The 16,931-nt window shown below is 35.3% G+C and overlaps 1 protein-coding gene and 1 long non-coding RNA gene across 5 annotated transcripts; one reads left to right on the top strand and one right to left on the bottom strand.

The window, feature by feature from the left end:
• The first annotated feature begins 801 nt into the window (after positions 1 to 801).
• LOC113740263 (protein DEHYDRATION-INDUCED 19 homolog 5-like) lies at positions 802 to 5,558 on the top strand. 4 transcript variants are annotated; one of them, XM_027267820.2, is made up of 6 exons: positions 802 to 953; positions 1,049 to 1,154; positions 1,639 to 1,778; positions 2,071 to 2,148; positions 2,219 to 2,460; positions 5,247 to 5,558. In XM_027267820.2, exons 2-6 carry the CDS (start codon positions 1,073 to 1,075, stop codon positions 5,347 to 5,349), a joined length of 645 nt encoding a protein of 214 aa, XP_027123621.1. In that variant the 5' UTR covers positions 802 to 953; positions 1,049 to 1,072; the 3' UTR covers positions 5,350 to 5,558. The 4 variants fall into 4 exon arrangements, with proteins under 4 accessions (XP_027123621.1, XP_027123622.1, XP_027123623.1 ...); XM_027267821.2 differs by having other exon boundaries at positions 825 to 1,154; positions 3,879 to 5,285; XM_027267822.2 differs by having other exon boundaries at positions 827 to 1,154; positions 5,253 to 5,558.
• A 2,154-nt stretch (positions 5,559 to 7,712) lies between these two features.
• LOC113738702 (uncharacterized) lies at positions 7,713 to 8,762 on the bottom strand. Its single transcript, XR_011813069.1, has 2 exons — positions 8,027 to 8,762; positions 7,713 to 7,930 (listed from the first exon to the last, which is right to left on the bottom strand). It is a non-coding gene; the product is annotated as an uncharacterized lncRNA (long non-coding RNA).
• Between the last annotated feature and the right edge of the window lie 8,169 nt (positions 8,763 to 16,931).

The following is a 16,931-nucleotide window of genomic DNA, read 5'->3' as shown; positions in this document are numbered from 1 at the left end:
AAATTGTTTTATTAATTTAATACCAACCCAAACATTAAGAAAATACTAGAATTTACTGTTTATTATCAAAGTTTAAATCACACATAGCATTAAAACTAGTATGTCATTCTATATATTTCACTTAATATAAGATCCAAATTACTCTTTTCAATTACCAATCCATTGTTTAACACAATCAACAACAAATAATAAAAAAAAATCTGCAACCAAAGTATTACAAGGGGTGAACTTTAATATCATAAAAATCTCAACAACTAGCCTTAATATGTTGACAAAATTATTTATGATGTTAAAATTTGTTCTCTATAATATTTTAATTGTAAATTTTTTGATTATTTATTGTTAATCATGTTTGACAATGGATATGTATGTGAAAAGAGTAATTTGGATTTTGTGTTAAGTGAAAAATATAAGATAAATTTTTTATTTTTTGATGCTATATATAATTTGATCCCTAATAATAATTAGCAAATTTTAATGTTTTTCTTTAGTGTATGAGTTGGTATTAAATTAATTAAATAATATAATAAATGAAAATAATGATGAAATTATATTATTTTTTCTCTTTTAATATTATTTTTTAATTATTAATTGAATTTAAATGTTATAAGATAATTAATTTTAAGAAAGGTTAGTGTAACTTTCGAAATTTGAAAAGAAGCGAGTGAAGTAATCAAAAACCTCATAGAAGGTTTCTGAAATTATCCAAAAGAAAAAGAAAGATGAGACTAAGATGCCACGTGTCAGCCATCTATAAACCAACCTTTTGAGTGTCAGAAAAGCTTACTGAAACGTCAGACCAGATCCCCCCTCCCTCTCTTATAAAAAGCTTTCCTCACACCTCACTCATCACAAGAATACAAATTAGTACAACACAACAGCACATCATGAGCACATGAGCAATCAAAAAGCAGCAGCAGCCACTCTTCTTTTCTTCACTTCAATCTCTCGTGGTATTCTGAAGTCAATCTAACCAATTGGTTCTGTTAGATTTCACTGTCTGGTGAATCAGTTCTTCTTTAAGTACTTCTCATTTTTCATTTGTCAGAGAAGTAAGCGAAGCGAAGCAGAAATGGATGAGGATTTCTGGGCTGCTAGAATGCACACGGCTAAAAATTTTTCAGCTGTCCAAGCTGCCAGACTGAACAATTCTGGTAAATACAAGTAATTTCAGCACAGCCCTTTTTGGTTTTCTTGTTTTTTGTTTCAAAATTTGCGAAGATTATGGATTTTTGAGGTAATAGAAGGTAAATGATTAATCTTTTGTTCTGCTGAGGCGTGGTTGTGGAACTGATTATTGACTTGATAGTTTCTCTAGATTTTGCCTTGCAAGATATAGCTAAATCTTGATATTCCGTTTATTTTTCCACTGTTCTGGACTTACTTTTTGTTAGACAAATTTTTAGAAAGATAGTAGTTGTCAGGGTCTCTATACATGGCTAATTAACTTTTATTATCTAATTAACAAGTGAGTCTATTCAGGAGCAAAGTTCTTGAACTTGTAATGTTGCTGGATGGACCAATTGCTGTTTTCTGCAGTCAACCTTGATTTTTTATTTTTGGTGGTGGTGATGATAAAGATGATAAGTTCATCAAACTCCCATCTTTAAATTGTTTATTTTTTTCCTAATTGCACAGATAGCCATTTGGCCACAGGAGATGAAGGTGAAGATGATGTTAGAGCATGGTTTCCCTGCCCTTTCTGTTATGTAGAAATTGAAGTTCCAGTGCTGTGTAGCCATTTGCAAGAAGAGCATTGTTTTGACTTGAAAAATGCGGTATAATCCATTAACTTTGTTAACAAACGTTACTCCTATTATATCTACTTCTTTGCATATGAAGGCCTTGCATGTCACTGTACTCTGTCTTTCTGACAAATAAGAAGCACAAAATTTTGATGATGATCTTTGCACCTGTAGTGTGCTTTAATCTGTCAGACAGGGAAAAAAACCAACTTCCTTTCCTTTTTTTTTCTCTGCTTTTAGTTTGGTCAATTTGAAAGGATTTTCTTTGCTGATTCTGTTAATTTGGTGTCGTAATTTGATGGTCTTTTTCTATCCTATATTCCAGGTCTGCCCAATATGTGCAGCAACTCTGGGAAAAGATGCAATCGGGCATTTCACAATGCAGCACTCTCAATCGGTGAAGGTATATCCCTTTCTGGACTTCAACTTGATGTGATATCCACCGATAACTGAACAACGTTAAACTATTGTAGCGCCGGAGAAAATCTCAAAAATCAGGCATGTGGAGTAACACCTCAGCAACAGTAGGCAAGGACTTGCGAGAGTTAACATCATTTCTTGGTTCAAATTCATTAAGTAGTCAGTCTGACGGGCATGAACCTGCTCCAGATCCACTCCTTTCACCATTTCTTTGTTCAAGACCTTTTTTAGACCCTAAAGACAGCAAAAAAGATGTGTCTTCTAGTTGCACTGACTCAACTGCTAATGCAGACAGGTAAATTCTTCCTCCCTAAGATTTCAGTCTGGCCTACTACTATATGCATTTATGAACTTAAATTTCATGCTATATAAAGAGCTCTAAAGCTCATACTGCTGGTGTTGGTTGGCTAATTTTTTAATTAAGGGAACCTAATTTAAGCTCATTATGAACTAAAAAGGCCACATGAGATGAGATGTAAACAACATAATACCATTTGTTTGGAATTTGCTTGTTCTGTAGGAACTTGTACAATTGTTGTACATTCAAGTATTTTAACAGGTTGTCAAATGTCACCTGTTTTGAGGGGAAAAAAACTTAGAATCAGATGGTGGTTTCATTTTTCTAACTAGTTGTGCATATAGATCACATAGGACCCCTGAACCTTTGAACATTATGAGGCCAAAAGATCCAAGCGAACTTAGAAGCTACCTTTTAATGTTCTATAATGAGACATCTAGAGCAAAATCAAGAATAAGGTAATATCTATTAGGACTGGGCATGGCAAGGTCAGAGTTTCACTTTGTAGTGAGTCACTTTCTGAATAACACGCCTGATAGGATATGGCTAGCAGAACTGTACATTGAAGACCATGCCTGTATGTTGGAGGAGAAACAATGATCAATGAACTGAAGAGATAAAGGTCATCAATGCATAATCTCAAAATACTCTCCATCTGTTATAGTTTCTTTGGTTTGACCTGAATTAAGTTTTTCCCAGACATGTTCACAGTATAACAGGAAAGGTTGTTCTAAATACGAATTGCTAAATTGGATTACACTACTTTGACATATTTACTTGAAAAAAATTGTTTATTGAAGTGTTAAGAAGATGTAAAGGATGGAAGAATATACAGGAAGTGAAGTTGATAAGCTCAATATTTTCAAGCTGAACATTCTTTGCTCTTCCAGAAATATTCAAAAGCAAAATTTGGTGTGCCCAATTATATGAACATAATTTTTTCACTTGTATAAGATGATCTGGCTCTTTGAGTGGTGTTTGTAGCTGTAATTTAAGTAAAGTATATAATTTTGGCTTTTGGAGTTATAATGAGCCACGTAGAGGATGTGAAATAGTTAAGGCTTTCATGGAAATAAATAAATAAGAAAGTCATAAAACATTTGAATGGGCTACCTTGTCAAAGGCAATAATTTAAAGAGAAAAGAACACCAACTTAAGATCATCTAGGTTGCTTTGATTGGAAAATGAATAGCATTGGTATTTTACTTAAGATGTAATGCCATAAAATGTCTGCTTCCTAAACTTCTTTTCTAGTAATTGATAATATTTGGTTACTCATCTTGATAAAAAGTAGCTGTATAATTTCATGATAGATGATAAACCTGTAACCATTGCATTCTAAGTTTTCAAGTGTCACACTGAGGATCATCACTATCATAGGAATTAAGACTTTGAGATGCTCTCTAATTCTACAGGATTCTACGTCAATTTTCTGCTGAGGAGGAAAAGGAGGATATAAATGTTTTATTATTTAGCGGGAACAGCTTGCCAGAACAGCAAAGTGTAGATATAGCATAGAAGTACCTTATTTCAATAGGAGAAGATCTATAGATGACTCTGACGCTGACCAGTCTTCTTGATTTTGAAGCCAAATTGCAGATAAAAGAATTACGGATGATTTAAAATGCAATGACAACAACTGATCAAAACATTCTTTGTATTCTTTTGGAAATCCAGAAAACAAACTTTCTAAGTTACAGAACAATATTCACCACCTAATTATTGCCTTTCAGTATATCAATGTCAGTTATCACGTGTCTGGAGAGTTGTTTGCATGGCAAGCCGAATAAGAGCACTACCAAGAAGAAGAGTTCTAACTAGTATTACTTGTATCTTTATTCCTCTTGGATATCAGTTTTCTATTTCATTTAATCCTTTTTGTTCTTTCATTCCTTTTGTAGTGGGAATAAGGTGAGTTCTAACTATTATTACTTGTATCTTTATTCCTCTTGGATATAAGCTATCTTTTTCATTTAATCCTTTTTGTCCTTTCATTCCTTTTTGTAGTGGGAATAAGGTGGAGCAGATAGCTTAACATGAATAATAGATCTCACAAGATTCTCCTTAGATAGAAGTGAATTCATATTATTGGTGATGCTCGAGTTTCTTGTCTGACTTTCACTTGGTATTATAGCCTACCTCTTTGTGTAGTTTATCATGTCTCACCGCTGCTCTCCAATCCCTCCACCACAAACCCCCCCGCCTCCCCCCTCTCCCCCCCCAAAAAACAAAAAAATCGAAGTGAAAATAGTAAGCTAAAGTAGGGCTATTTGGAAAATAGAAGGCATTTTAATGGCAATCCACTGCAGTGAGTTTATGAGAAAGTTGCCAGAGCATGTAAACAGGATAGAGTGAACTGGAAATGCAGAACAGTGAATGATGCTTGACAAATTAATGTCTATGCGAACGATCATACTCGATAGAAGCTGCTTCATTACTTTTCCTATGTCTGCATGCCAGTTGATTTGAAAATAGTGTAGCGTTTTTGTTGTTTGCTCTGGTGGCAGAGCCTCTGTTTAGCAAATATGTCATGTCATGTCATTGCAAAGTTTTCTTCAATCCAATCTGTCTGAAGTTAATCAAGAATGAATGTGCAATTTAAAGATTTTACTCATCTGAAAATTACCAAATGATCAGCAGCATTTTGTAATAAAAGGAAGGAATAACAGAATAGTTGCCATATTCTCTCCGTTGGTGAACTGGTGAAAGATTAGAGTTCCATTGTGCATGACCTTGACTTTCAAGATAGGGTGACAAAATTCTGATCAATTTTCTTCTTGCAGCAACAGACCATCTTTTGCAGATGCAGTTCAAGAACAAAATTATGAGGAGAGAACACAGCGAGCTGCTTTCTTTCAGGAAGTCATCATATCAACTATTTTGTAGGCTTGTCTGTTCTCTATGTAATACAACACAATTTGGATATCAGGTTACTCTTAGTGGTGGAAGACACTACAGTTTACCTTGATGTCAGTCAAATAGGCTTGGTTAAACCACGACAGAAAAGTAATGAGCGTGTTACATTTTGGGGTGGCATTGCATTGTATGTTTGTAATGAATCATGATACCAGATAATGCATCAGTATTCTTTTATCTGTGAGGAGGAGCCATTTTGCTTTCTTACTTGTACTCTTGAGCAAGCATTATGGCAGCACTGCATCATCGGTTATCACAGGGTATGAATGGCACTTTTATGCTATTGAACTATTATATATTATCTTGAAGCTCTAATTTGCAGGAGATATTAGAAGGAAAAAAGCTAGCATATCAGTACTTTCCTGTGTTTAATTACTTCATCAGGAGCTCTATGATAGAAGGCCTAGATTTAAATTATACCTGGGTTCGGATTTGTACATCCAGTGCATTCCTGCCCTACCATTAATTATTGCAAATGGAAGTTGGTATACGATTATAATCTTTCAACATGTATAAGGTTATATGGGACTCTTGAGTAGTGTTTATAACTGTAAAAGTGACTAAATATGGTTCATGGAGGTGACAAGAGTCGCCTGAAGGATGTAAAACAGTCATCACTTCGTAAGAAACTTTAAATTGTTTGATGAATAATTTAAATGAGCGATCTGTCAAAAGTAATTTTTTAAAGGAGAAAAAACTCACCAACTTCTGATTAACTAGAACGATGTAAGGCCCGTTTGGAAGTTGAGTTTTTTGAGGCATGTATCTAAAATTTTACTATAGATTACCGTAGAAGTCATTAGAAAAATTTTTAGGATACAAAACTTTTTTCTTTTTCCTTTTCTTTCTTTCTTTCCCCTCCCCGGCACCTCTGCCTCTAACCGGCAAAAACCAGCAGCCATGGAAATTTTTTTCCCTCTTTTTCTCTCCCCCTCTTCTCCCTCTCCCTCTCCCTCTCCCTCTCTCCCTCTCCTCCCCCATCCCGTCGCCGTCAGCAGCCATGAGAACTTGCAGCCATGGATTTTTTTCTTTTGCTTTTTCTCTCCCCACTCTCCTCCCCCTTTCCCTCCACCCTGCCCCTTCCCACAGCCATGGATCTGGTCACCCGACTCATGCCATGGGAAAATTTTCTGGCCCTTTCTCTTCCCCTCCTCCCTCTCCCTCTCTCCTTCTCCTCTCCCCTCCCCCTCGCACTCCGACGCCAGAGGAAGATGATCGCAATGGAAAAATAGATAATCAATGTTTATTCGGCCGAATTATGATCATGATCCCTTCGAGCTTTCTTGATCTTGCCGTCCACATCATCATCTTGAATCAGTGGAGGGAACATTGACACAACCTCTGAGGACAGATCAAGATGAAGGGCTCGGCGTGTTGCTGTTGGAGAACCTTTTCTTTTTATGGATGCTGGGTTTGATTTTTGTGTGGTTTTCTTGGGAGCCGGTGGGCATTGTGTGATCACTGGGATTTTGTGACTGGGGGACGTTGGAGTTCTGAAACCCTTAGCGTCATCTGCTACCTCCGCCGTCGATGCCCCTACTGAAATCAAACGCAAAGGGGGAGGGGGAGGATGACGGGGGAGAGAGAGGGGAAGAGCGGAGGGGAGGAGAGGGGGTGAGGGAGAGGGTCAGAAAATTAAAATTTTTTGAGTTGACCGGCGCGGAAGAGGTGGTGGAGATGGTGGGTTGGTTAAAATTCTTTTGTGTATTAGATTTTTTGTTCAAAAAATTTTTGAGATATTTTTAAGTTGCGTAGGTTAAAAATTTTGATAAATTTTTTAAAATATTTATAGTAAAAATTATTAAAAAATTAAAATTATATAAATTTTTTAAAAATTTGAGGTCCAAACAGGCCCGTAATCTGGAAATTCTCTGAAAGAAAAAAATTTCATGATTAACTAAAACGATGGAGTTTTTTTGGCACAAGATTTGTGGAACATTCCAGGTTTCAACTTCGATCTTGGGTTCAAGTTTCCTTGGATCCCTTTATTTCTTCAAGAGAATAAAGTCAATCATGAAATTTTTTTTTAAAAAAAAAAAATCGAATCATGGTTAACAATTCTGGTCATTCCTAATTTTTTATCCACATCCTTTCTTCTTTTGCTTCATGCACTGCGCAAAAACACCAATCATCAGGTGCAGAAATTAAAATCTCCGTATATTGACATTCGAATTTTCTGCTCGCTTCTTTTTCTTCTTTTTTGTGAAATAAATAATTCAGTGCCATCAATCCAATAAATAATAGGCTTCACAGTCTTCAGAACAGGAAAAGATCCGCTTATAATATAACCAGAAATTCAATTATAGCATGGCGTTCACACTCTTCGACTATGGTAATCATAATACATCCTTGAGCTTATTTCCGAAAACAACAACAGCAAAAACAACAACATCTGCCCTGTTTACACGGATTCGTAAAATACATGGATAACACCCTTCCAAAAACACACACACAAATGAAAAGACAAAGCGAAAAAGCATGAGCTTAACTTTTAGGAGAATTTTGGCATCATCAAATCAGAGAACAACGCAGTAGTACGGCCTGGCAAGCCCTGTTTCAGCCAGGTAGATATGTATATTAAAAAAAACGAATTCAAAATATGCTGAAAAGTGCCAAAAAGAAAAAGAAAAAGTTAATAAACAAATACCTGAGCAGGAGATTCAACGATTAGCAAAGATGACTGCGAGGATTGCAACGATGTAGAGTGCGATGGATATACCCATTAGCGGAGCCGGAAGTGTCACTGCAATGGCCAGCATGAATGCAGTGGCGCCCAAGAAAATTGCAACATGCGCCATGACAAGAGATGCCGTCTCGTAACGGCGGCGGATGTAAACGGAGACCAACAAAGCAAGAACGGCCAGCTCCAGAAGCATGCAAAACCAGTGAAAGGTTGGAGGGAGAGGTGCAGGAGTATGGAGAGCTTGCAAGGCGGCGCTAAAGGCTGCAATACAAACTCCAATGCTTAGAAACGCCCATTGCATCTTCATCACATAGTCGACGAAGTTGGGGTTCTTATCATCGCCATTATTATTAGGTGGCCGGACGGTAGGCCGGGACGGCTGCTCCTCAAGTTGAGATGCTGCACTAGGTTGGAGTTGGAGTTGGACTTGTACGGTTGGCAACTGTGGTGGGAGTTGTTGGATTTGCATGGTTGGCAACGGTGGTGGGAGGAGTTGGGCGGCCCTTTTTCTAGACTCCCACCATTTCCATACCCGGAAGCCCTTAGCGAACTCCATCAAGGTGAAGAAGAAGTTGATGGCTGCAAAAGCCTGAGTTCGCCCAAAATTTCTGAGACGGGTAAATCTCCGGAAGAAAACTTCTCAATGGGTTGGCTGCCAGTGTTGTGTTGTGTTGTGTTTATATAGTCGCACAAGCACTTACGATCCATGGAGAATTCAGGTCCGGATGCAGGTTTGGGAAAGGATGGGTGAAAGCGACATTCAGGTAACCATGTTGGAAAAATTTTCGTAACATGAGAGGTTCAGGTAACAGGTTTGCACCATTACATTCATGGTGCAAACCTGAATGTCGCTTTCCGTTGAAAGCCATTACATGACTCCATTACATGACAGGAAAATTTATGGAGTGAAAGCGACATTCAGGTTTGCTTTGCAATTGCAAATGCAAAATTGCTTTGCATTTGCAATTGCAAACCATGAATTGCTTTGCATATAATAGGTGCAAACCTGAATGTCGCTTTCACCCCCATGGACCTTTCACAAAATTTTCCCAAATCTGGTTTGGGTAAGGATGAATGTGAAACCTGATCAGGTATTGGGATTGTGGGATGTTGAATGTGAAACCTGATCAGGAACAATTCTTCGGAAACTTGGGACACGAGAGACAAATCTTAGTTCTCTTCAAGCGATTAACTTGAGCCGATTCTCTTTCAAGAGAGTATCCTTGAGCCGAGGATTAGCCCAACAACCTTTAGCCCGATTTTGCTCCTAGCCCAATGAATCTAAACTCATATCCCAAACATGGTCACGGCAAATTTTCGATGTGGGACAAATTGGAGTATCACATTCAACTCTTTAAGGCTTTTGCATTCCCGCGGAACCTAATCAAAATCCAAACTGTCACCTGCTTTGATTAGTAAATTTTGCTGTTACTATAGTTTGATGAATGAATTGGAAATAATAGCGTTTTTGTTCCTACATTGGCCTTCATATTCTTCGTTGAAGGCATATAATTTGGCTTTTTTTTTTTAATAAAAATTTATCAAGATTACTGGAAAGTCATAGAAATTAAGCATATAATTTCAACAACTGTTTTGGTTGAGAATACAATAAGATAAATTATCTCTAGACACATGATATGCATAATTTGCAGATAAACTTTAATTTTATGAATTGAAGTGTTGGTCATGTTTTATATAACCTACTAACTAAGGAGGTTGCTTTTTAAAACAAGTAAATTTAATACAGTACCTTCTTTCAATATTTTGGCATTAAAACTACAAGGAATTATTCTGTAATATGATAGCATGAAAAGAAAACTTAAGGATTTTAAAGAGCTTATGGGTCTTCGAAACTTGACACAGTATCAAACGTGATGAAAGCACTTGCGTTTAAATCCAATTATTAAACAAAAATAAAACTAGCACTAGTTTAAATAATTCTCACCCCAACGCTTCACAGTTCACAAGCAGAACACTCAAAAATAAATATCCTCCCCAAAGCTTCACAGTTCACAATCCACCCCAACACTTCACAGTTCACGGTTCACAAGTAATGTGTTACAAAACATATTGCTTCTTCCAAGTTTTTGCTGCCAATGCTCTCCCGGGCTGGCTTCTCAATCAACATGAGGCCTCAAAATAGAGTGGACCTCAATTCTATTGAGACTAAAGATTTTGGGTCAGCCGATTGCACTTTCATAAGTGTCCAATTATTCAACACTAGTGTCCAAAAACCAAACATGCAAAATTCCCCACGACAAGCTCTTTCATTCAGAGGCTGTTTGGTTGGAAGTAAAATGTTTTCCTTGAAAAAATATTTTTTTTGGAAGTAATTTTTCATAAAAATCATTTCCTTTTCATCATTTTCAGGTGTTTGGTTAGTTTATTGAAAATATTTTCTTACTTCATTTTTCTGGTGTTTGTTTAACTTTTGAAATATTTTCACTTTTATCTCTATCTTTACTTTCTACACATTATAACTACATACTTCTTTCCATGCAAAATAAGAAAATTTATCTCATTGTTTAACTTTAAAAAATCTTGGAGAAATGTATATATGAATAAAAAATATCTCCTTAAGCAATAAACAAATTGCTGGCTATTTAGTGTCAAATATCAATCACATGCAATGCTTATTGTGACATATATCTTGCACTCTCACTGCTGAAAGTTTCTCTAGAAAAGAATGTCCCTATTATACATAATTAATTACTAGCATAGGATGAGTAGGATGTGGTTTTTTTTTTTTTTTTTTTGAATATACTAGGGAGAGGGTTGGGTTGGGTTGGGTGGTACGGGGGAGGGAGTGTAAGGAAGAGATTTTGGGTTCGAGTCCTCCTATTTACACTAAAAAAAAAAGAACATACTACAAGATATTTTCAGTAAGTTTGAAACATACTACAGGCGGGATGCATGCATTTCGGAAAACAACTTCAGTAAGTTTGGAAGGGAAGTTGTTTTCCATAAGATGAGTGAAAATATTTTACATAGGAAAATGTTTTCAGTAACTTTTGTGCAACCAAACACGGGAAATTAGGAAAATATTTTCCTGGAAAACATTTTCACCCGAAACAAACGGACCCTCAATTCAACACAGAATTGAAACAAAACCCCGTGCTCTTAACTGGATCAAATTTTCCACTTTAGATGAGACCCAGGCACCTTGCTCTTTTCGCTCCTCTCCTTTCAGTCGAAATATAGAAGTGTGTATTGAATTTAGGGCAGGAATCGTTGCTACAGAAACAATCCATGAAGGGTTAAGAGTAAGTATGTAATCGAGCCGAGTCGAGCTCGAGTATTACTATACTCTAGCTCGACTTGGCCTATAAATAACTATACAAGATCTCGGCTCGATCTCGATCGAGTCTGGAAATCTCAAACTCGAGCTTGACACGAGAAAATCATTAAAAGCTCGAGACTCGACTTGATAAGGCTCGACCTTTAGTCAAACCTTATCGAGTCGAGTAATCAAGTTTTTTGACTCGACACCTTGCTTGTAAATTCAGTATAAATTATACCCATAATGGTTATTTTATAATTATAATACATATATATTACCTAAATTATATATATATTATTTAAATTATAGAGCTGCAAAATTCTGACTCGAACTTGACTCGAATGTGTCGAGCAACTCGAGATTCGGCTCGAACTCGATTTGACCAAGTTCAAACCAAGTCATTGACCGAGCTGCTCGCGCTTGGCTCGCATACATCCTTAGTTAAGAGTCAAGATTGGTCTAAGAAAGAAAATATAAGACTCAAATTACATCATGTATAGCATTTTCGACATCATGTATGAGACAAATAAAAATTTTGTTCTAAGATGATAGAAGGCCTTGATTTAAACCACACTTGGGTTCAAGTTTGTATATCTAGTGCATTGTTGCTTTTCCATTAATTATGCAAATAGAAGTTGGTGTGCCCTAATGTACGATTATAAGTATAATCTCTTCACGTGAATAAGGTTATATGGGACTTTTAAGTAGTGTTCATAACTGTAAAAGATATAACTAGATTTGGTTGTGGAGTTGACAAGAGTCACCTGAACGGTATCTAAAAAAGTTGAGTTTTTATGTCACAAAAATTCAACTTTGATCTTGAATTCAAGTTTCCTTTAATAGGTCTCTTTATTCCTTCGAGGGAATAAAGTGAATTATGGCTATTTACACCAAAAAAAAAAAAAAGTCATAGAAAGTTTATCATGGTTAACAGTTCTAGTTATTCCTTTCCACATCCTTTCTTATTTTGTTGCGTGCACTGCAATAAATCCAATCATCAGGTGCAGAATTGTAAAGCTCTATGTATTGACACTCCAGTTCTATGTTCTCCATTTTTGTTTTTTAAATGTTTCAGTGCCATCAATCCAACAATAGGCTTTATACTCTGAACAGGAAAGATGCATCTTCTATATAATTATAAATTCAATCGTAGCATGATGTCCACATTCCAAGAATGGAACAGTGTAAACATAGTAATCATAAAACATCCCTTGAAGTGAACCATATATAGTATTGGCGAAGAGGTTTAAATATTTCAGAGGATGACACAATAATCCACCAAGTTTAGCCCTGTATCACATATATCTACACATGAACCAAACATAACCAAAAAATAAAATACAGAAAAAAGTTCCAAAAAGAAAGAAAGAAGGAAATTACCAATCTTGAACGTATTAGGAAACACCCTGAGCATGCTTTGCTATTCCAAAAAATATTTTGAAAAAAAAAATCGGTGTGCCCAGTTACTGGTACACAATCTCTTCACACATGTAAGTCAGGATTCTGCTCAGAATGCATTTCTACAAGTTGCAAATCTCTGGTCCTCTTGTACACCGTAACTTCTTGTTTTCATTAAATTTAATGTTCTTTTCATTCCTTACATAATGGGGATAAGGTGGATCAGATGCTGAACTCCAACACTAGAAGTCATGCAATATTCCTCAGATTGTGTAGTGGATCCATTTTGCTAATAATGCTTGAGTTTCTTGTCTAACTTCTAGTGGATACTACAGAATACCTCCATCACAACCCAAAGAGGGGGAAAAAGGGCAATGACGGTAAGCCAAAGCAGTAGTAACCAGTAAGTCTATGAGAAAGTTGCTGGAGCATTTAAACATGATAGAGTGAATGCTTGTAAATCAATGCTTAAATGAAAGGTAAAACTCGATATAAGCTGCTCCATTACTTTAGTTCTGTTGGCATGACAGTTGATAGATTAACAATTCCTTGTATGCTCTGGTGTAGAGCTTGCTTTTAGCAATTTTTTGATGTCATTTTTTGTCATTTGTCTGAAGTTATTCAAAATGTAATGTGAGAAGTGGTACAATGACTGCACTGGACTAGAGTTGCAGGCTTTATGACCTTCATTTTCCAGATATGACACAATTACCATTGACCTTTTAAGAACAAGATTATGCCTACAGTTTTCTAGGCTTGTCTGCTCTCAATATACTATGACAGATAAACTCAGGGAGGATAATTACTTTATGGAATTGGACATCAGGTTGCTCTTAGCGGTACAAGATTTTACAATGACTCGTTAATCATTGGTTAAAACTTGTAAAGAGAATAGTTACACGTTTCACATGCTGGACTCATATTTAATCACAATATCATAGTGCATTATTGGTTTGTCTGTGAGGATCCATTTTTGTGTCAATCTTGGCTTGTCGGGTGAATTTTATGGCGAACGCAATCAAAAGGCCTCTTGTAAAGTGATCAGCTCATCCATCATGCTCAAACCCTATTGAACTATATATCTTCCACCTTAAAAATAATAGGAGATCCCGTTAGAGAAGATACATCAGAGTCTAGGCAGTTTGGAGTTAACGATCAATTGTTATCCCTTGTTCCATTAATCTAGTTCCCTTTTTCCCATCTTAGTCATGGTTCTAAGAATCGGCCAAGCCGTCATCAGAACAGAGTTTTCCATTTTGATACCGGAATGAGATGACTCTGAGATACATGGATCATCAAAATTCAGCGTAGAAGTCTCCGATAAGAATAGAAACAGTCGAATCACACCGAGTTGTCCCGAATCACGTCAAATCTAATAAAAAAAATGTATATTTTACAGATTTTTTTGCTAATTTTTATTATATTTGTTTAGCATTTTTTTAATATTATTCATAATATTTATAATATTAAATGTTTTAAAATTTGTATCTCGCGGAAACTGCAATTGATATACTGGAACCGATGTAAAACGGTTCGGACCCGGACCACGACCTCGACCGTAATCCAAACTTTCAACCATGATCTTAGTACTAGTTCAGCCTGAAATGTCTTGACAACAGGATGTCCACTGTTCGTGGCCTAACGTCCAAGCTTTACTTGATCCACTAAACTCGCCCATTTCCTGCTATTTTCACGTCGCCCTTTTTCTTTTTCTTTTTTAATGTTTAAAAGTAGCTCCTTTTTGTTAGTCCTTCCTAAGCATAATATCATGCTCGAGACAACGCTCTTTCCTTGGCGGACCACAATTGCTAACGGACATTGGCCAAACACAGCCTTTTATATATTAATTAGTATATACTTTTTTTTTGTATCGGCAACGATAAATGTCTTATAACCTAATCTAGTATAATCTAAAAAGAAGTAGTAAGGGGAGATGGTCAATTAAGACCAGTCACATATTGTGACAAATTTGAGGGAGGTAGGAGTAGAACTCCTAACCTCCAACATTACCAAAGATGGTGATGATCACCGGATCAAATGACCAGTAACTATTAATTAGTATATACTACTACACTCTCATTTGTGGTGTCACTTTTTGATTATTATTTGCCATCGCGTTACCCTCTTTGCCTCATACCTAGTAGTATACCTTAGTTTGATTGGTCACCCTCCCTGCCATTTGCTTTTTCCCTTTTTTTTTTTAAAAAAAAATATACGCTTGGGGACAGGGGACATTTGATTGTTGCGGAGAAACCGGAAGGATCTTACGACTTGACGACCTGAGAGCCCATTTTATTAAAGCTCAACAAAAATGTGCAGCACACTAACTTAGATGATGGGCCTTCGAGCGCACCACTATGCTTCCATATTAAACTGCGGCAGCACTCTGAGTCACTGATGATTATCTGCGGGCCTTCTTTTTGTCCAGAGAACCTACAAAACGGAAAAATCTGAAGTAACATCGATGTGATAATGAAACTGTTTTTACCTGATATAACAGGTAAAAACACTTTTAGCGATCATTTAATTATCTGTTGTACTGGTCATCCAAATAAAATAGTACCTAAAAATATGGTTACTAAGTTTTACATTAAAAATAATAAGTTAACTAAAGAAATTAGTAACTTTTATGTCTCAAAAAGTAAAATTAAATAAATATGGAACTTACTTTTTTTTTTTGAAGTAAATAGCTACTCTATATCTGAAACTTACTTTTTGGAGAGTAAGTTTAGTTCAAATAATAGTAAGTTTTTATAGATTAATAGTAAATATTGTTGATAGAATAGTAAATTTGGTTAATCATCAAAACTTACTAGTTTGTGGCATAAATTAACTATTTTACTTAAAGAAACTTATATGAAACAAGTATTAGGAAATTTATTTGAAATAATGCTAAGATTTTTTATTAATAATTAAAGTTTAGCATTATAGTTAGTAATTGCTCGTAATGTAAATGTATGATACACAATTGTACGTATCATTTATAAATGTTATATGTTTTAAGCATTTTAAATATACTATGAATTTTTTTTTTTGCATATGACCTTATAAAATATATAAGAATAATTTGTCATATTATAAATTTTGAATTATTTTTGAATTTGTGAAAGGTTAGAAAGTTTGGATGACAGTAATTACAAATCTTTCGAGTTATATATAGAATTGCACTTATCTATACATCACAATTTCCATATATGGACACCTATGAATATAATAAAATGGTACGCAATTTTCATATATTAATACCTATGAATTTTATAAAATGGTAAAGTCTTAATAAATTTATTTTCTGGGTCACAAGTATAAAAATTAAAGTTGTATTAACATAGCATAATTTTTTTACTTTTTCAAGCTTTTGCCGCTTATCTAATGAGCGGCGAAGCATGAGCCAGGTTTTAAATTTTTTCTTAATTCCTCTTGACGCTGCAAATTTGATTTGCGGCTTCAATTTTTTTTCCTGTGGCGCAAATAATGGATTGTGCTGATTGCCGCGAAAATAATTTTTTAAAGTAAAATAGGAATTTTTTTAAAGTAAAATTGGATTTTTTTAAAAATGAAACGGCATTTTTTTAAAGTAAAACCACAAATCTACTATCCATCCCAAGTAACCAACGGTCGTAGTTCCACCTCTTATTAATTTTTTATTTTTTATTAAAAAATGCTAACGGGCAAGCCCTAATTAAAAAAAAAAAAAAAACTAACACTGCAATTTGAATTTTTGGTGTTAGTTTTTCAACCATAAAGCACTACTCCAATTTGTAAAAAGTTGGAAATAAAGATTGGCGGATCATGTGAAGTTGAAGAGGCTTAAAATATGAAGCAGACAGACAGTGCACCTCCTCGGAGGTTCAAACAATTACAATTAGTACGAGATCTACCACACGGAAGAATTCATTATAAATGTGGCTGTTCTACCACTCCGCGCGATAAGGGCAAGAGGCGCGTTGATGGGTGATATTTAGATTTTTCGAATTTTTCTTATCGAACCTCTCATTTTATTATCATTGAAGTTCATATGCTAATTATTACATCCTATAAATATTGTTCAATGCTACATTATTTATTTTTATTTAAATTAACATTAACATTGACATTAAAAAGTTTCAAAAATATGACTTAGACAAATTTTATTGGTATTTTAATAGCATACTTGATTATCATATAAATTTATAAAACTAACATAATATCGTA

This window comes from Coffea arabica, chromosome 4c, assembly GCF_036785885.1.
Source record: "Coffea arabica cultivar ET-39 chromosome 4c, Coffea Arabica ET-39 HiFi, whole genome shotgun sequence".
NCBI classification, from domain to species: domain Eukaryota; kingdom Viridiplantae; phylum Streptophyta; class Magnoliopsida; order Gentianales; family Rubiaceae; genus Coffea; species Coffea arabica.
This window is presented reverse-complemented; position numbering and strand designations above follow the sequence as displayed.